The 18,468-nt window shown below is 52.6% G+C and overlaps 10 protein-coding genes across 10 annotated transcripts; 5 read left to right on the plus strand and 5 right to left on the minus strand.

Moving 5' to 3' along the window:
- Positions 1-894: 894 nt before the first annotated feature.
- On the minus strand, positions 895-2,559 carry LDBPK_212050 (RNA-binding regulatory protein (pumilio family), putative; the record flags this gene model as incomplete). The annotated part of the gene is made up of 1 exon (XM_003860674.1): positions 895-2,559. The coding sequence occupies one exon, from the start codon at positions 2,557-2,559 to the stop codon at positions 895-897; it is 1,665 nt and encodes a 554-aa protein (XP_003860722.1).
- Positions 2,560-3,117: 558 nt separating this feature from the next.
- LDBPK_212060 (hypothetical protein, conserved) lies at positions 3,118-3,873 on the minus strand (the record flags this gene model as incomplete). The annotated part of the gene is made up of 1 exon (XM_003860675.1): positions 3,118-3,873. One exon carries the CDS (start codon positions 3,871-3,873, stop codon positions 3,118-3,120), a length of 756 nt encoding a protein of 251 aa, XP_003860723.1.
- Positions 3,874-4,322: 449 nt separating this feature from the next.
- On the minus strand, positions 4,323-5,018 carry LDBPK_212070 (proteasome alpha 2 subunit, putative; the record flags this gene model as incomplete). Its single annotated transcript, XM_003860676.1, has 1 exon — positions 4,323-5,018. One exon carries the CDS (start codon positions 5,016-5,018, stop codon positions 4,323-4,325), a length of 696 nt encoding a protein of 231 aa, XP_003860724.1.
- A 756-nt stretch (positions 5,019-5,774) lies between these two features.
- On the minus strand, positions 5,775-6,248 carry LDBPK_212080 (cytochrome c oxidase subunit VI, putative; the record flags this gene model as incomplete). The annotated part of the gene is made up of 1 exon (XM_003860677.1): positions 5,775-6,248. The coding sequence occupies one exon, from the start codon at positions 6,246-6,248 to the stop codon at positions 5,775-5,777; it is 474 nt and encodes a 157-aa protein (XP_003860725.1).
- Positions 6,249-6,662: 414 nt separating this feature from the next.
- On the minus strand, positions 6,663-7,064 carry LDBPK_212090 (60S ribosomal protein L32; the record flags this gene model as incomplete). Its single annotated transcript, XM_003860678.1, has 1 exon — positions 6,663-7,064. The coding sequence occupies one exon, from the start codon at positions 7,062-7,064 to the stop codon at positions 6,663-6,665; it is 402 nt and encodes a 133-aa protein (XP_003860726.1).
- A 1,601-nt stretch (positions 7,065-8,665) lies between these two features.
- Positions 8,666-9,181, plus strand: LDBPK_212100 (hypothetical protein, conserved; the record flags this gene model as incomplete). Its single annotated transcript, XM_003860679.1, has 1 exon — positions 8,666-9,181. The coding sequence occupies one exon, from the start codon at positions 8,666-8,668 to the stop codon at positions 9,179-9,181; it is 516 nt and encodes a 171-aa protein (XP_003860727.1).
- A 510-nt stretch (positions 9,182-9,691) lies between these two features.
- Positions 9,692-10,840, plus strand: LDBPK_212110 (hypothetical protein, conserved; the record flags this gene model as incomplete). Its single annotated transcript, XM_003860680.1, has 1 exon — positions 9,692-10,840. The coding sequence occupies one exon, from the start codon at positions 9,692-9,694 to the stop codon at positions 10,838-10,840; it is 1,149 nt and encodes a 382-aa protein (XP_003860728.1).
- Positions 10,841-11,422: 582 nt separating this feature from the next.
- Positions 11,423-12,580, plus strand: LDBPK_212120 (hypothetical protein, conserved; the record flags this gene model as incomplete). The annotated part of the gene is made up of 1 exon (XM_003860681.1): positions 11,423-12,580. One exon carries the CDS (start codon positions 11,423-11,425, stop codon positions 12,578-12,580), a length of 1,158 nt encoding a protein of 385 aa, XP_003860729.1.
- A 1,090-nt stretch (positions 12,581-13,670) lies between these two features.
- LDBPK_212130 (centromere/microtubule binding protein cbf5, putative) lies at positions 13,671-14,963 on the plus strand (the record flags this gene model as incomplete). The annotated part of the gene is made up of 1 exon (XM_003860682.1): positions 13,671-14,963. The coding sequence occupies one exon, from the start codon at positions 13,671-13,673 to the stop codon at positions 14,961-14,963; it is 1,293 nt and encodes a 430-aa protein (XP_003860730.1).
- Positions 14,964-16,360: 1,397 nt separating this feature from the next.
- LDBPK_212140 (ATP synthase F1 subunit gamma protein, putative) lies at positions 16,361-17,272 on the plus strand (the record flags this gene model as incomplete). Its single annotated transcript, XM_003860683.1, has 1 exon — positions 16,361-17,272. The coding sequence occupies one exon, from the start codon at positions 16,361-16,363 to the stop codon at positions 17,270-17,272; it is 912 nt and encodes a 303-aa protein (XP_003860731.1).
- Positions 17,273-18,468: the final 1,196 nt, after the last annotated feature.

Genomic DNA, 18,468 nt, shown 5'->3' on the forward strand with positions numbered 1-18,468 from the left:
CCAGTAGACAGCCAGAGGGCCGGGTGAGACGCGTCCGAGTCACGTTGGCATTTCGCCCATCACATGGGTGGCACACAGGTGTTCACTGTGGCAGGTCTCTCCGATGCAACGCCATCCATGACATGACCTCCAGCATCAGCAGCGATGAACCGCTCTGGCTTCCCCACGTCGTAGGCGCTTGACCCTGTCACCACCAGAAGTGGCTCGGCATTGGCAGAATCTGGGGGCTGCTGGGCTGCGTCCCACACGCAGAGTGGGGGTACTGGACCCTGAGATACCACGCTGAGGTGTCTCGCGTCATCAGGATAAAAGAGAGGGGAAACACAACGAGGGAAGCGGCGAGATCACGTGCAATTGAACCAGCCAAAAAGAAAGTCGTCAAACGAAAAAGAAGGCGAAACAGAATACGTCGCTGACTTCCACGTACACATATTCACGCACATTTAAACGCACAAGATGTGCAAAAGCCCCGTTATCACTTACCCCGAACTCTGCCACCTCTCGCATGGGCATGAGGCGGCTTATTCTATCTTTGTTTCCCCGCCTTTTTTTCGTTCCCACGCCTCTTGCTCACCCCTCAGTGGCAAGAAGTCATGCGGAGAGGGAGGGAGCACCTCAGAGAATGCTCAAGCCGCGCGGCTGTCATGGCCAACGCCCCTTGATTGACCGTTACGTGCCTCCTCCAGTTGCTTCGCTTTTTTGGGGGGAGGGGGGCAGTGAGCTCCATTGTGATGATGAAGATCCCAGCAGCGCTTGAAGGCGCTCGAACGTGCATGTGAAGACGACGCTTTCGCTTCCGTCGCTCACATCAGGCCTTCAGCACGGGCAACAGCACTACGGTGCGCGCCATCATGTGGGATGATTATAAGGCTGCTGCTAATCTGTACCACCTACTTAACGCCGTCCGTGGTTGGGGGAGCGGTCGAACTTGCCGTGCGGGCTGCCTCTGCTGCTCCCTTGACGAGCGTCGATCTCGCAGTCTCGGGGCGCGTGGAAGTTGTTGCCCTCGATCTTCCGTGCAACAGCCTCCATCTTGCCCTCCATCTTCTTCGCGTACGGTGCGTTCTTGATCAACGGCATAAAAGGGCGAATGGCGTTCACGAGTTGCTCTGCCTGCACCGGCGCGTTTATCGTGAGCGCTGTCTGCAGGACATAATTGCCGTAGTCGTCTTGAATGAGGTGGGAGATGATCTCCGGGTTGCACATCTCCTCCATGTACATTACTTGCACTGGCCTCGAGGCACCGCGCAGCACTTTCTCCATCACGTTGGAGCTGAACTTGTTCATGGATAGCTGCACCAGGTGGGGAAGAAACGCAAGGGCAATGGTGTCGTTTATCTTGCTGTCGTGCGCCTCCAGCACGTACTGGAGGACGTAGTTGCCAAATGGATCCTGGGCAATTTGCAAACAGCAAGCCAGCACCTGATCCACAAGGGCAGCCTTTTGCCGCGGTGAAGCGTGTTCGAGGCACCGCTGCAGCACACAGCAACCCTGCTTGTTCTTAGCAATCGACACGCAGTCCGTCGCCACTGCCCTGTAGATATACTCCTTGTCGTCAAAGTCGAAGCGCTGAAGCACTTTCTGAATCACATGGTTCCCGTGTGCATCCTTGACTAGCCGAACAACATCCTTGGCGAGCGCCTCGCAAATGATCTTCATCTCCTCGCGCGTCGAGATAGTCTCGATCATCTTCTGAACGCTAAATGTGCCATGCGGCGTGAGGGAAATCATGCAAATATGTGGCGCTGCCACGACGGCGACCTTGTATCGCACATCATCGGGCATGATGTCGAACAGCTTTTGAATGAGAAAGTTTGCGTACTGGTCTGTCATCAGCTCCCCAACGTGCGGAATGATTTCGTCCATCATCACCTGCAACGCCTCGGTGTCGCAGTTCGTGTCCAGCCACCGCTGCAGATAGCGGCAACCGTGCTGATCCTTCGCGGTTTCGTAAACCCTGCCCCGCAGGCTGTCGGCGGTGAGGGCACCACCCTGGAAGTACTTGCTACCATGTCCTGACCAGTCGCCGTAGCCTCCTCCCACCATCACGTCCTGCGAAGCGAGCACCTCCTGCATGATCAGCTCAGGCACCGGCATACTATTCAACTCTGTGGCCATCATGTGGTCCATCTGTCCCGTACTCATGCCCCGCTTTCTCGCGCCAGGAGAGAGGACGCAAGTCTCACTACCGCTCACGATCTTTGGTTTACGGTCGCAGTGGCCACTGTAGCTGCCGTTGAAGCGATTGTTGCAGCGGCGCTGCTGTGGACTCTGAGCCGACGTGTACGGAATGCCCAGGCTGTGGAAGGAAGAGTTAGTCGGCGTGTGCCTCTGTGGCTGCCATGGGACAGTATTCGTAAGTTGATGGTTGATAGGCGAGCTCAGCTCCGCGGCAGTCAGCGGAGACGGCATCGCAAACACCTGCGAGCTCTTGGTGTACTTTACAGTAGGCTTTGGCTGCTGCACACTTTCCTCCGTGTACACCACGTACTGCAAGATCTCCTCGAGATTGGTGTACCCCTCCGTCCTGTACTCATCCTCGTGCACCGTCCAGGCCATTTCGGATCACGAGCACGCTGCCGTTTCCGCGAGAAGCGCGCTTACCCTAAAATAAAATAACACAAAATAGATGTGAACAACACGAACGCAGATAAAAAAACAGAGCAGAGAGGCGCAAGCCTGTCCTCAGTCGACTATAGTAAAGGTGCGGCTTGCGTCCGTATCGATGGAAAAGATGCGAAGGGGAGAGGGCAAACAAAAGCGCAAAGCAGCAGAGAAGAAAAAAATGCACGAGGAGGAGTGTGAGGTCTAGAAGATGGAGCATTCATGGGGACCTAAATGAGGCACAAGCACATACGCATCAGAGCAAGAGCCTAACTGCAGGCCGAGATGGGGAAGTATGCTTCTTTTTCTTTTTGCCAAATCCTGAATGAAGTCGTGGACGCATTTTTCGAGCTGCAGCCACTGAGAGCTTTCAGGTACTTTTCTACTGTGTCATTTGGCGTGTTTCTTTTTGACCTGCAATCACCACTGTGCAGGGGCCCGCTCAAACGAACGCGAGGCTTGCAAAGTCCATAAACAACTACGCACCCACACATATTTCCAACCATGCAGGGCTCAGGAGTGGCATGCGCTAGTGCTCTTTTTCTTGGCAGCTGCCTCGACCAGCTTTGAAACGCGCTCATCGTCGAGCGAAACGGCAGCCTGCAACTCCTGCATGGCCTTCATATCACGTATCGCCTTGTCGGCGTCCACGCGCAGTACGCCAAGTTCTCGCATGAGGAGGTGTGGCAGGAAACTATCGTCGACGCTTTCGTACGAGTGCTCAGCGCGAAAGTAGAGAAAGTAGGCGTATGAGCACAGCGCCGTCGCAGTCGTAACAAAAAAGGTGACTGGCTCCATCACATCCCACCCGTACACCTGGAACGTCAAGTACGCCAGCACTAGCATCTGAGTACCGCTGCCGAGTGCTGTAAACGCCCAGAACTCTCTCTGGCGGCGCACCGCCCTCTCCGCCGCCGGTAAACTTTGCCTATGAAACGCGGCAAGAGATTCAGACAACGCGTGGTACAAATTCTCGAATGTTTTGCTTGTTGCCGGTACAAGGGGGAGCCCGCTTTTCAGATGCACCGCGTCGACGACAGCCTTGACGTCAGTGTACACGTAATCATCCACCTCCACAATCATCTTCGCGCGTTTGAGAGTGTCTATGTACTTCACCGCCTCCGCGTCTGTCATCTGATACTGTGATGGGGTCAGCTTCCCTTGTGTCAAAAGAGCGACAAAGGCATCCTTCGGAAGTATTTTTTTGCCGCAGAGGTCAATCGCACAGCGCGCAAACAAAGCCTTGCGCAAAAAGGTCTCGGTCACCATCGCGTCCAGGCGGACGCACTACATCGAAGAGAATGAGTACTGGTGGGCAAAAAATAATCGAGAAAGAAAGAAAAAACAGAAGGGGGAGAAGGATTCATCAAGTGATCGAGGAGCTCGACAGCCGCCTGTGAATAAGAGGTGAGCGCAAAAACCTGCTTGGTGCCAGCACACGCAGGAAGTGAACGAGTCTCAAATGCATAAGCACACAGCATTCGGACCCTCGCAAAACAAAGCAGTTTTCTCGCGAAGCAGGCTTTTCTCCTTTTCTTCGCGACACATGCTAAAATACAATGTGAGTGTCAGGCAAGGGGCGAAAGTGGACGATGATTGGGGCCGCTTGACGAGAAACAATACCTGAAATAGAAGACATTTTCCACAGCACAGCTCTTTGTTGCACGCCGCCGAAGTCTATATACTTTCCGCTACGCAGCACTATATGCATGACCACACTAAATCTGGTCCAGGTAATCGCGCAGCTGATCGACGCTCAGGACTTCGAAACGGTTTCCTACAACACGACCGACCTCAGTGTTTTCTGACGTCATCTGGCCATCAAAGCCCTCCTTTAGCGTCAACAATGCGGTGTGTACAGCATCCTCCAGCTCCATGTCCACAGTGTAACGCTTTTCTAGAAATGCCTTCGCGTCCGGACTTCCGGTGCCAATCGCCGTCGCCTTCCACGCCCAGAACGTGCCGCTAGGGTCCACCTGATACAAATGGTAGCCGTTAGCGTCCACCCCAGCGACCAGGAGAGAGCATCCGAAGGGACGAACACCGCCAGACTGTGTAAATTCCTGATAGAGAGCGCTAATCTTCCGCACCAGCTGGCTGATCGGAATGCTCTCGTTGTACATCAGCCTGTACTGCTGGCAATTCTTCCGAGCTGAGTCGATAAGAACACGGCAGTCCGGGCCCATGCCGCTGTAGGTGCAGCCAACGTGCTCATCCAAGACGAAGACCTTCTGGATCGATGAGGCATCCACTAGGGTAGATGGAGCCTTCTTCTTTGCAGCAATGACGACCCCATCGGTGGCCTTCACCCCCAGCGCAGTCGTCCCTTTGCCGGCAGCTGTCGTCGCATACTCAATCTGGACCAGCTTTCCTGAAGGGCTAAACGTCGTCAGACCATAAAATGCCTCAGACATTTTCAGTTATGATGCTGCTTTCTTTTTTTTCCAAATATCGATGTATTCGTCTTTGTGTAGCGAAAAAGTACAGCTTACCTCACAAGCTGTGTATGCTAGAGAAGCGAGTGCACGGGAAGTGAAAGAATGACTTCTGCGGCGCAGAAAAAGAATCCAGCTAGATAAAACAGAAAGCGATTTTTGAGCGCCGTGTTGTGTTTGGATGGCGTCATGATTGTTGTTTTACGGCAATCCAGAGTGCAAAAGCACAAGAGAGAAAGCCAAAGCAAGCGGAAAGCAAATATATTTAGAGACAGAAACACGCACTTGCCACGTGTTGTTCATTCCCATGAGTAGTAAACCCGAATCAAAAAAAAAGTTTTATTTCCGCCGCTACCGAGAGGATTGAGATGCTTCTCGTGCAGATTTAGGTGCTGTACTAACTTCGAGCAGAAACAGTTTCGCTCACTCACGAGGGTTGTGGCTCTCTCCCCCTTGATATGCGATAAGCGCTTTGGATCAAAATCCTTTTTTTTTCATGCTTGACTAGAACACCAAGAAAACGGCAAAACATCAAAGAAATCACTTCGACTAATCATTGAGAAAAAGGAAAGCCACTCCTTCTCGATGCTTTAATGAAAAACCTCCTACGCTGATTTTGATAAAATTTCAGTCCGCGGAAAGAAAAAAAGCTAAGAGACAGATCAATTCGCACTTGACTTCTTGTAGTTGAAAACAGAAACACACTATGCGCCCTAAAAGCTCCATGGTCAGTGCTTACTCGGACACGGGTTTCTTGCCCAGCACGAACATGTCGTGAAGGATCGGCGCCTTCTCGCGCCAGTCCGACGCATCGACATCGTACAGAGGCTCAAAGTCGCGGTCTAGCCAGTATTCATACGCACCTTTGCGGTTTTTCTTCACCGGCTGGTACAGCGGCTCGAACTCCTTCCACGGCTTCACACCGTAGAGAACGGTGTGGTCAAAGTGGCCGAGAGCACGCTTCTCCTCCCACTTCTCCAGCCACGTCTCGTGCATCATGCGCTCGACATACCAACGCATCTTCTTGCACATGGAGTGTTCCTCACCCCAGTTGCCGATGCAATGCAGCCACTGGTAGTAGGCCAGAATGCCGTTCTTCTGCTTGTTGGTTGTCCCACAGAAGCGCGGGTCGTTGAAATCGCTGAAGTGAGGCATTGCTGGCAGGTCCTCACGCTGAACCCTGTACTTTTTATGCTCCTTGTGTGGCATTTTTGGTGGCAGTGAATGGTAACTGTTTTACTAAGATAAAGCTAACTAGTACCACGCTTTCAGATGCGAAAGAAACGATAATAGGTAGAGAGAATGTAAGAGCGTCATTGTTGTTTCGAACAAAAACACAAAAGGGAGATCAAGGGAGCAGTATCACATCTGAACTCAGAAGGCTACATATGCATAAGGGAAGCTGCTGTGAGCATGCCCTCTCATATGAACCTCCTTGATAGAAACAAAGAGAGGAAAAGCACATGCATTGAACACATATGCGCAGCACACGTTCTTTGTGTGTGCTGAAGGTCATACCCCCAGAAGGGTGCGCACCAAATGGAGAGTAAGAAAATGCGCACACACAGATTTTTGTTTCGTGAAAGGAAAAGAAAAAAAAATTCAATAGCACTTTATAGTCACCTACTGATTAGCGATCTTGCGCAGCTTCGCGTTCCCGTTGGCCAGGCGCACATCAAGCTCCATAGCCTTGCGAGCAATAGCTTTGCGCGTTCGTGCACCGACAGTGTGAGAGATGACGCCAGCGTACTTGCGGTTCTGCATCACGAGCATGTACAGGTCCTCCACGTTATTGATGGGGAAGCTGCGAAAGCCGGACGGAGTGATATACTTGGTGGCACGGTCGCTACCGTAGCCCTTGTTCGGCATCGCCTTTTGGCCTTTGTAGCGGCGGCGGACCGGGGAGTCCTCACCACGCGGCTTCCGCCAGCTAGAGCTCAGCTGCGGAAAGAGCTCATAGCGATGTCGGGTGAAGCGCTTCGTGCGCTTCTTCACGATAGCCTTCGAAACAGTCGGCTTCACCATCTTTGAGTGCTATACTACCACAGTCCCTCAAAGAGAGAGATGTCAAGCTCAAAAAAAAGTGTAGACGAGATGCGAGAGACAGATGAACATATAGATTCAAAGCCCAACAGAGGAGCAGGCAGCCTAACGTAGAACGTTTACGCGAAACACGCAAAGATCGCAAGCATTATATATGCTAGCTGTAATTGCGCAGCGAGAAAAAAAAAAGAGACTTCAATGAGAGTCTCTTGTTTCGCTCTAGAGGAACAGTTAGCAATGGTTCCCTCAAAAAAAAAAAACAAGGTGCTACTCAAATGCTTTTGTGTACTTTGGGCAGATCTACCAAGAGGCGATTTTTTTTACTGAGCGAAGTTGACAACTGAGGATGGGAAAACGGCAGTCCAACAATCCTTCAACATAAGTGAGCACACTTAGCCCAGAGAAAGGACACAAAGAGTCAGCGATTGCCTGTCAGCTTCTTTTTCTCGCAGTCTTCTTTGCCTTCTGGGCATACGGCTTCCGACACTTGGTGTCGAATTGAAGACGACTGGCAGCGGCAAAAAAGGCAACTCTATCAACTGCCGTCGTAACAGTGATGTGGCCTTTGCTGCATTGAATGTAGAACACTGGTGCGTCGTCATCTGGGTATACATTGCTGTTCGGGCAATGACTAACAAGCCGAGCATCCCAACCCAGAGGCGAGAGAGAGGAGGAAACTCTCCGTTTGTAGATGAGGCATAATTGACCGTAGCGGGTGTTGCATCGCTGGCATATTTCGATTTCACCAATGTTTAAAACTTTTTCATGCTGCCGGCAAAAGAGGCAAAGCTGTTTTGGCGACTCCATTCTGCGACTGAGTCAAAGCTAAAAACACGAAAAGATGCAGGAATGAGAAAGGCGAAAGGTTTATCGGCTCTGAGGATTGGTGTCTCCAGAGCGGGCACCAGGAATAGCTAGTATGATGCCGCGCCTGACCACATCTTGGCTTTCGAAGGGATAAATTCGCAGCAACTGGAGCATGCGCACGAGTTTCGTCTCGATTGTTTGGGGTTCTGTGCGAAGCATCTCGGAAAGACAGCAAACGTTTTGGTTGGTCATGTAAGACGCGGAAAAGGGACAGGTGATTCTTGCAATGAGTCCATATGAAGGCCGCAGACCATCGCAGTGAGCCGCAAACTGGCACCTCTGCCAAAGTAATGAACAGATGGGGGGGGGGGGGGAATCGTCATGACATCATGCGTGGCAGTCGGACTCCTTTCCAGCTGTGTCACAACAAAATCCAGAGGATGGGGCAGGAACGCCCACTCTCAGGTGAGCGTTCCTCTGTGCATTTCGTTCCTCGAAGTTCTTGAGTCACTTAGCGGTCAAAGCCTTCGATCCCGATTTCGCGGCATGCGTTGAGACAAGGCGCCTCGGCTGTGCTAGCACAGGAACTGGAGACCCCGTGCCAAGCTTCTTTTACTAACCTTCATGGCACCATCTCGATCTCCTGCTTACGTGCGCACAATTTTCTTCCTCACGGCTACATACGTGCGGTGACAACTCAGAGAAAAGCCGCATCGTCTCTCCCTTAGTGTGTGTCAAGGACAAACAGCAATACTTTTCCAACCTAGCAATCGATCATGCCCACCTCGAAGGAGGCCGCGGATCAGAGTCGAAAATTCGGCTTTAAAGAAACGCGTGAGCAGTACCAGCAGCGGAAGAGGCAAGAAAAGCAATTGAAATGGACGGTAAGGCTATCGAGAGAGGACCTCGGAAAACTGAAAATCGAATTGGAGTCCCTGAAGAGAGCCCGTTTTTTGGCACCTCAACAAAACGAACGCAAGCGCCTTGTGCAGCGCATGATTCGAGACCTCGAGGCAGCAGAAAACAAGGAGCCCGAGGAGGAGACACCTGTTGTAGCTACAACGCCGCCGGCCGTAGACTCAGACTCGGATGACGATATTTTTTTTGCGAAAGGCACGCTCGTAAATGACGAGCACAAGCGTCTGTTTATCCCGCGCTCGATCCGCAGGAAGCCAGAGGAGAAAAACTGTGAAAAAACTGCTCAGCAGCTTGCTGGCGAGGCCGAAAAAGAGCTTCTTGCTGCTGTGCACGACGATGACGACATCGATTCATTTCTCGATTCTCTCCAATGATCATGTGAAACCTTCTGCATCCCTCCTCTAGCAAGACAGCACTCGCTAGGAGCCTCGCGAAAAACAATTCTCATCGCTGCTATTAAGCACGTGCAAGAACCCAACAGAGGACAATAGACTCATGAGTTTGCTTTTTGGGTGAAGGTTTACTATTCTCAGCGGACGACGGATTCCTTGCAGCGAAGTATGAGCTCACTAGATCGAAAAAGAAGGGAAAAAAGATGCAAGCTTTTGAACGTGTGCCTTTTGCTATTGGCCCCGCTTCAACCTGGAAAACATCTACCAAGTTGGCTTAACTCTCTTGACATTGCTTGCGCGCTTGATAATTTCGGCTTCAGCGAGAGTCTGTCTCACTTGTAGAATCTGTCTTTGGCTTTCCATTGGCTGTCGCATATGCAAAGTTTCTCTCGTTTTTTCTAACAGCATCAAAGCAAGACGTTTTTTGTTCGTTTGCGTTGCTATCATTCTCTCCGGCTCATCTTGTCTCTCCCCTTCTCAACCTTTCTTTTTATGGATCTTGGCATGTGTCTCTTAACACGGGCATCTACATATCGCCGCAATGGCGGTGAGCTAGGCACTAGCATGAGCAGTAAGATCGCCGAGCTGTCGGGCAGAATACTGTCGCAGCAGCAGTACTCACAAATTTTAGAGCAGCGCAGGTGGCTGCAAGGGTTGCTCAAAGGGGTTTCTCTTGATATGGGTGCAAAGGAGGAAGAGAAAAGCGCTTCTCCCGTTGTGTTGCCATATGGTTCTATTGTGTCTGGCACCTCGTTTACAGACGGTGACGCGGATTACATAGTTTCTTTCCCAATTGTCTCTGAAAGCACGCGACAAAGCGGCGCATGCGTCATTGCACGTGAACGCCAGGAAAAGTGCCTTTCCGACATATTCTCTCACATTCGCAAATGCAACAGCGACGTCGAGTTGCACCCACAGCGCATTTTTCGTGCAAGAGTGCCAATAGTGCAGTACGTGCGTAAAAGTGCCCAGGAGAGCACCAAATTTGATCTTTCTCTCTCGTTGGACGGGCTGAAGAATTCTTTGCTACTGAGGCACTACATGGCAGGTGATCCTCGACTTCGGCTGGGGGTGCTAGGCGCCAAGCAGTGGGGGCGCGAGCAGCAAATACTGAACGCGCGGCGAGGCTGGATCTCACCGTACGCCCTGTCCATTATGTACATTCATTTTATGAAGGATACAGGCCGCACAGCTCTTTCTTTTGATGAGGAGGCAGTTAGTCAACGAGTGAATGCGATCGTATCCACGGCAGCGGAGGCCGAAGGCGATATCAGCCATGTTGATGAGTTAGCCTCCATCTTGCCTCTGCAGGAAGCCGATATCTCACTTGTGGAAAAGGATGTGCTTGATTTCTTCGCTTTTTACGGTACTCCTGGTGGATTTGACTTCGACGCTTCTGTAGTCGATATCCGCTCGCGAGAACGCTTCTCCACTAAAGACCAATGGTGCCAGTTCCTAGATCAACTTGACGAGAAGGAGCGCTGGCACCTTCTGGGCCACGAAGTAATCCTTCTCCGAGATCCGTTTGAGCCTCATAGCCTAGGCCGAAGCGTTGATTTCTTTCGAGGAGAGGAGATCAGAGAGAAGTTCCGCTCCGCTGCTGTGAAGAAAGAGCCACTTTCACTTTTCGCGTCTCTTTGAGTCACGCTGCTACGGTAGTACAAGAGGCACGACACTAGCGGTAGTTGCGCTTGTGCACCGACGACTGCTGTTCTGATGCACAAGCACGTAGTAAAAATCGTGTTATTTAAACGGAATAGCTGTGGGGGTCAATGTGCCTGTACCATGTCAGGAAAGATCGAGAAAGAGGGAAAGATGGGATGTGGGGACATATTTATCGCACTGGATAGCTTGCGGCTAGCGCTTGAACGATGCTTCTCAGCCCTACTCTTTCTTTTGTGTCGTACGCGTTGCAAAGCAGTGGACAAGAAAATGCGAAGCTGTGAAAGCTGACCTCTCAGTACCACCTTAGCGTTTGTGACGCCTTTGGGGGAACGAAAGAAATCCCGCATTCAAGGTGACATTGATTCAATAGCTTGCCCTGTTGCCATTGAATAAAAAATTATGTTTGTCCTTTCCTATTCTCTTTTTTTTTCCCGGAACACCTCTCTGCGTGCTTAAAATTTCTACGCGAACCAAACAAAATGACGAGATGAGGTGTTCCCCCCTTTTTATCCCCCGCATTCACACCGACGTAGTTGTGGGCTCTTCTCGGTTGTTACAATGTCACCAGTGCTGGTTCCTACGGCATGTGAGAACTGGTCTCTGAATATCGATGATGAGTCCACAAGGCGATTTTGGTGGAACAACACATACAGTATTACACTTTGGGAAGAGACGCTGAATATCGAAAAGCAAACGGAAACGATCACAGACGGCGATGTATGGTCCAAGTTTATTGACCTTCAGTTGCGATGCGCTTTCAAAATATGCTCCATTTGCCATTCACCAGAAGGCAACGATGACATGAAAATCTGTTGCTACTGCGGTAATACTGTCCATGAAAATTGCTCGGAGCCTGCAGCGCCGGAGCAGATCATGTGGAAACCTGCGAATCTTGCATACGTAGAGCACATGCGCGCCTGCTTTCAGTGCCAAGCAGTCGATTACAAAGAGCCGTCCGCTCCTCAGTCGCCGAGCGAGTGCGACAATGCTCGTCGTGCTGCGAAGAGAGCACTAACAATATCCGACGAGTATCCACCGGCTACCGTTGAGCGGATTCAAGAGCTCTTGCAGCAAGCGGAGACCACTTCTAATGACGCAGTGCTTCTTGGCGAGCTGAAATCTCTCGTGCAAAGTTATTTTCAGTCTCCACAGTCGCTACGGTTCTTGCGCAAAGAGCGCGTTGCCTCAAAAGGTGGCGGAATAGGTGTGGTAGCGGCCCAGAAAATACCTGCTTTCTCCATTATCGGTGTTTACCCCGGATACTTGGATTTCATGAGTGGCGAGCAAGCCAAGTGTGGTCGCCCTGTACCGAAATATGCTTTGATGGAGTACAACTGCGCCAACTACTTTAATGAGGTGTTTGTAGAACTGCAAACTACTTTCACGCCCTTTATCAATGAACCAAATGTCGATGAAAAAAGCAACTGCGCCTGGATCCAGGAGCCACACCGCAAAAACGGGCGATTGAGTGTCATCTGCGTTCGGGATATTCAAGAGGGTGAGGAGCTTACGATTGGATACGGTCCCATTTATCCTCGCACGTATCCGTATTGCTACGATGCGTATGCCTGCCATCAGATTGAGGGCCATGCCACGCATCCGTGCTATTCACTGTGGCACTGGCCTACCCTGCAGGAAGCAGACGCGCGATTTGTGTGTTACATTGGCTACATTGAGAAAGAGGATTGCTATGTTCTTTGGAAAAACGAGACATGATGATGTCCCCGTTTACTCCAAACAACACACACACACACACACACACACACACACACACAAAACTATGTCCAAAAATGAGAAAAACACAATAGGTGTAGAAGGTAAACAAAGACAGCAGGAGAAAACCTACGTCGCCCCGCTTTTTCGGTTCATTAGAAAACAAGGATCCTTAGTCTTGATGGGCTCAGCATCATGCTACGCATCCTCATGCCACTACACAGCGACCCTCTTGGTGGTTTTCTCTGCGAGATAATGAGGGGAACAAGCGTGTACTTCTTTGAAGGTTTTTCTTCCACACTATTCCGTGGGCCCTGATGACGCGAGACACCTCAGCGTGGTATCTCAGGGTCCAGTACCCCCACTCTGCGTGTGGGACGCAGCCCAGCAGCCCCCAGATTCTGCCAATGCCGAGCCACTTCTGGTGGTGACAGGGTCAAGCGCCTACGACGTGGGGAAGCCAGAGCGGTTCATCGCTGCTGATGCTGGAGGTCATGTCATGGATGGCGTTGCATCGGAGAGACCTGCCACAGTGAACACCTGTGTGCCACCCATGTGATGGGCGAAATGCCAACGTGACTCGGACGCGTCTCACCCGGCCCTCTGGCTGTCTACTGGTGGGGGAGCCTGAGGCTACCTCGAGGGGGACGCACGGGGTGGCGACTGGCATGATAGGAGCGGCTGTGCGGCGACCTGCGGAGCGGGCGGTGGGTGGAGCTTGAGGTAGAGGCCATGCTCATGTGAGTGAGTTTGCTTTGGACTAACGCGTGTCTACGGCTGCTTCGCACTACGCGATGTGCCTGTGGCAGGCCGGATAGAGTGTCGTTTAACTGATGCTGTGCGGCAGTGAATGTATATGCCGACTGAAGAAAAAACTATCCTATATGCCTTGCTTCACATTGCACAACGATCTTCTTGTCCTCTTGCTTTTTTCTCTCTCTATATATATTTTTTTTTGTACGTCGCCTTTGCGTTGGCGTCTCGCGCATTTCACCATACAATTACCTTTCATACTCTTTACCTTGATTCGCTTTCAGTTTGTGCTTCTCTTTTTGTGTGAAAGTTGCGCCACTGGCCCTTTACTGGCTTGACAATGGGCAAGAAGAAGGTTGGAGAGATCCAGCGCAGCGAGGATTTCTGCATCCCTGCTGGGGATAGGGATGCGAACAGCGCGCTCCCCGCTGAGGAGTGGCCCTTGCTGCTGAAGAACTATGACAAGATGAACGTCCGCTCTACCCATTTCACGCTGCTGGAGTGCGGCTGGTCACCACTACGCCGCCCCTTAGCCGAGTACATCAAGTACGGCATGATCAACATGGATAAGCCCTCCAACCCTAGCTCTCACGAGGTTGTCTCCTGGATCAAGCGCATTTTGAAGTGCGACAAGACTGGCCACGCCGGTACACTCGATCCGAAGGTGACTGGTGCCTTAATCATCTGCACCGACCGTGCCACGCGCTTGGTGAAGTCCCAGCAAAACGCCGGTAAGACGTACATTGGTGTACTGCGCCTCCACGATACGGTGAGCCAGAAGAAGGTGAACGCTGCTCTCCAGCGGCTTACGGGTCCATGTTTTCAGCGTCCTCCTCTGATCGCGGCAGTGAAACGCCAGCTCCGCATTCGCAACATCTACTCTAACCAACTGATCGAGTATGACAAGCACCGGCACCTGGCCGTGTTCGAGACGCACTGCGAGGCTGGTACGTACATTCGTACCCTTTGCGTGCATCTCGGCCTCATCCTCGGCGCTGGTGGCCACATGGAAGAGCTGCGCCGTATCCGCACCGGTGTCATCACCGAGAACGATCACCTCTCCACCATGCACGATGTCATGGATGCTCAGTGGCTCTACGAGAATGAGAGGGACGACACATATCTGCGCCGCGTCATCCTGCCATGCGAGTACCTGCTGTCGAACCACAAGCGCATCGTCGTGAAGGACTCCGCCGTCAACGCCGTGTGCTATGGCGCGAAGCTGATGATTCCTGGTCTCGCGCGCTTTGACAACGGCATTGAGCGCGACGACGTTGTGGTGCTGATGACCACGAAGGGTGAGGCCATTGCTCTTGCGTATGCGGAGATGACCACGTCTCAAATGGCTTCCGTTGACCACGGCATCGTTGCGCGAAGCAAGCGCGTGATCATGGACCGTGACACGTACCCGCGCCGCTGGGGTCTCGGCCCGATCGCCGTGAAGAAGCGTTCGATGATGAAGGACGGCCTCTTGGACAAGTACGGTCGCCCACAGTCGAATACTCCGCCGGACTGGTTCTACGTCGACTACGGAGGCGTGAAAACCAACGCGGAAGGTGTCCAATACGGTCAGGCTCCGTCCAAGGTGAGCGGTGTAAAGCGCCAGCGCGTGCCGGACTCTGATGATGATTAGTGTGCATGTTGTTTTTTTTCCCCGCGTTCCCTGTCCTCTGCCTTTTTCCACCCCTCGATGATGCGTGGTGAGATGAAGTGTGTGTGCGTGTGCTTGTGGAGGCAGGGGAGAGGAAAAGGAAGGGGTGTTTATGCGGCTACTTTTGCAAGCACTCGAAGAAAGGCGGTGAGTGGAAGGGGCTTTCTGCTTGCCGAACGTTGATTTATACAGGAGTGTGCGCTTGTTTGTGTGCGCACGTCTGCGCATGTTTGTGGTGTCTTCGGATTTTGTTCGCTGTGACGCTCAGGTTAATTGAGGCTAATTCTAAACCGCTCTCCGTTTGAGTGTGTGCGTATGCGTGTGCGTGCGCATTTTCTATCGAGGCGCTGATCGTATTTTTCCTCCTCTTCCTCGTCGTTAAACAGGCTAAACCACCGGAAAAAAAATGAGATGCTCTCGGGAACACTGAGCGCTTTCGGTATATGTGTGCATGCCGTCGCCTAAGATGCACCGAAACACGCGCTCTTCACTATGCATTCCCACTTGGGCAGCGTACATTTAGGCGATCGTCTCAGGCATCCATCTAATGCAAGCACTGCCTTGTCCTCCTCGCAAAGCGCTGAGAAAAAAAGCTGCACTGGAGCTGTGGGCGTTGCGAAATGAAGCGCGTGAGCGTAGTTGGGTGCAAGTGCGTGCGTGTGTGTGCCGTGCGACGGTGCAGTCTCTTCGCCACCCCTTCTGTTCCCTATCACCGTCGTCCAAGTCGATGAATGTCTCACACACACAAACGAATGCCGACCTTGGTAGTGGTCTTGTCGGAACAAACACACATGAAAATAGCAAACGGTGTGAAGGAGCTCTCTACAGTCGCAAATATATATATATATATATCGACAAGCACAGTGTCTGAAGGGACTCTGACTTGTCATCGGGAGCGAGAGAGTGCGCTGCCGTTGCCACACGACATTCCATGTGAAATCCCAACGGCGTTCGAACAATGAGCCTACTGATATATGCCGCTGTAGATGCGTCATGACCTCTAAGGCAGGTGCGTCACTATTATCCTCGCAGAGACGGGCTCCGCTGGGTGCGGCAGCGTAGTGTGGTGCTCGTACTGGCAACCACGCAAGGAAGGGCAAGCAGCGCTTGGTTGGCGTTTTGTGCCCACTTTGGTTTGCGTTTGGTTGATGGTGTACTTGATGCGCTTCACTCTTTTAGCACTTTCTTTTCCCTGTTCTTGTGTCTTTTCTTGCTTGCTTGTTCCTCCGCCTTTACCCACCTTTCGCTGCACATCTCTCTTCCGTTTCATCTCTCTGCGGTTCTACTTCTCCTCTTCAGTGACCCCCTTGTCACTGAATATTGAACAGTTATTCTTACCAACAAGTACCGAAAGGAATCGAATACGTCCCCGCTTCAAAATGTCTGGCAGACTTCGTCTCTACAAGGAGAAGCTGGAAGGCTACAACCGCTTCTACTCCATTGTGAAGACGATCAAGATGGTGACGATGGCCAAGTTCCGCCAGGCGCAGGTGCGGATCAAGACGCGTGACTACACGCTTCGCTATACCGAGAAGGCTTTTAGCAAGCCGGGCCAGCTTGTCGGGGACTCGCCGCAGGCTAAGACCATCTACATCCCCGTCATGACGAACCGTGGCTCGTGCGGTGCTCTCAATAGCAACGTTGTGAAGGCGATCGACAGCGTTGCCTCTAGCCGCGCCTACCTCATGCCCCTCGGCAAGAGGGGTATCGAGTCGCTCTCGAAGCTGTACCCGTCCTCCTTCCGAATGGGCATCGTCAACGACATGCACGAGCCGATGCACTTCGCGTACGCCACGTACGTCTGGGAGAACGCGCAGCAACTGTGCCCCGAGGCCGACCGCGTCCACGTCATTTTTCACCGCTGTGTGAGCGCTGGCTCGCAGAAGCAGTGCTACTACAACATCCCCTCCTACGAGAAGTGGAGGGAGGATCTGGCTGACGCCTCCAGCACGGAGAACCAGAAGAGTCGTTACCTCTTTGCCAACACGCTTCTGAACGAGGACGAGCAGATGATTCGCGACTTCTACGACTTCCACGCGACCCTGGCCATCCTGAACGCGGTGTGCGAGAACGAGCTCTCGGAGCAGGCCGCGCGTCTGGTCGCTGTGGAAGGTCAGCTGTCGAACATCAGCACGCTACAGCAGAAGACCAGCTCCTTGTACAACAAAACTCGCCAGAGCAGCATTACTTCGTCGCTGATCGAGATTATCTCCGCCATGACGTCGCTCGAGGGTAACGCGGCGAAGGGCGTGCAGCGGACAAACTTCTGGGAGGGTGCGCGCACGATGTGAGCGGTGCACGACGCAGTACCGGCACCTAGAGTGATGGACCTCGCCCTCCCCCAAATCTGCGCGCGTCCGATTTGCAGAGTGCGTTTCCTCTGTTGTAGCGAGTCTCGTGTGTCGAGGTTGTTTCTCTTTAGTTTTCTCGTAACATCAGTGTGTCTTCCTCCCTCTTCGAGGGAGGGAAGGCACACTTGCACGGTCCACTCCGCCCGCACACACCGAGAGAAGTACCATTTAGCACTTTTTTTCGTTTTCCTAAGAGTATCGGCGTGATGCCGCATTACGTATTGGTAGGAGCTAAACCCCTCACGAAAGGAAGAGCTAATGCGGAAAGAACAAAACGGAGCGCGTGTCGCTGATCCCCCCTCTCTCCGCCCCTGGAGCACTCCTTGTGCGCTGCTTGCTCAGCATTTCCTTTGTGTGGAAGCGGGCTTAGGGGGCCGTGTGCGCAAGACTCTGGCGGATCGCTGCGCCTGACCTACACTGAGCACCTTTAGCGGCTGCTGGATGCAGCGCCCCTTGCCTGAACGTATGCCGCTCTGCCTGCCTCTCGCTGTCCTCTCACTGTCTTCAAGAAGATGATTGTGACAGTGTCGGTGGCGAGAGTGCTGGACGAGGGAGAGCTGTATGTCCTTTTCTGCCCTGCTCCGTTTCAGGTGGGACCGAATATGGGAGAGGCAAGTAGAGGGGAGTGGACAGGGTGAGAGAGCCGTCTCGTCAAAGCAGCGCGTCTCCCTTCGCTTCCTGCGCACAGATGCCTTCCTCCGACCCACCTGCGCGTGTGCACGTGCCTCGACGTAAGACTACCTGCCTCTGCATCTTATCATTCTCGCGGTCGTCCCCACCGTTGTGGTTCTCTCTTCTACAAACCCCGCGCTGGGGCTAACTTAACCTCTACCCTTCCAACGCACATCAACAGGTTCCAATGAAGCTCAACATCGCGTACCCCCGCAACGGGACGGTGAAGCAGTTCGAGATCTCGGACGAGGTGCTCCGCCGCGTGCAGCTGCAGGACTATCGCCTCGGCAACGAGGTGGACGGCGCCATCTTTGGCAGCGAGTTCAAGGGCTACATCTTCCGGCTGCGCGGTGGCTCGGACAAGGATGGTTTCCCGATGGTCCCTGGCGTGCTCGCCTCCAGCCGTGTGTCGCTGCTGGTGAAGCGCGGTGCAATCGGCTTCAACACCTTCCGCGGCTACCAGG

Source organism: Leishmania donovani, chromosome 21 (assembly GCF_000227135.1).
Source record: "Leishmania donovani BPK282A1 complete genome, chromosome 21".
Lineage (NCBI taxonomy): Eukaryota > Euglenozoa > Kinetoplastea > Trypanosomatida > Trypanosomatidae > Leishmania > Leishmania donovani.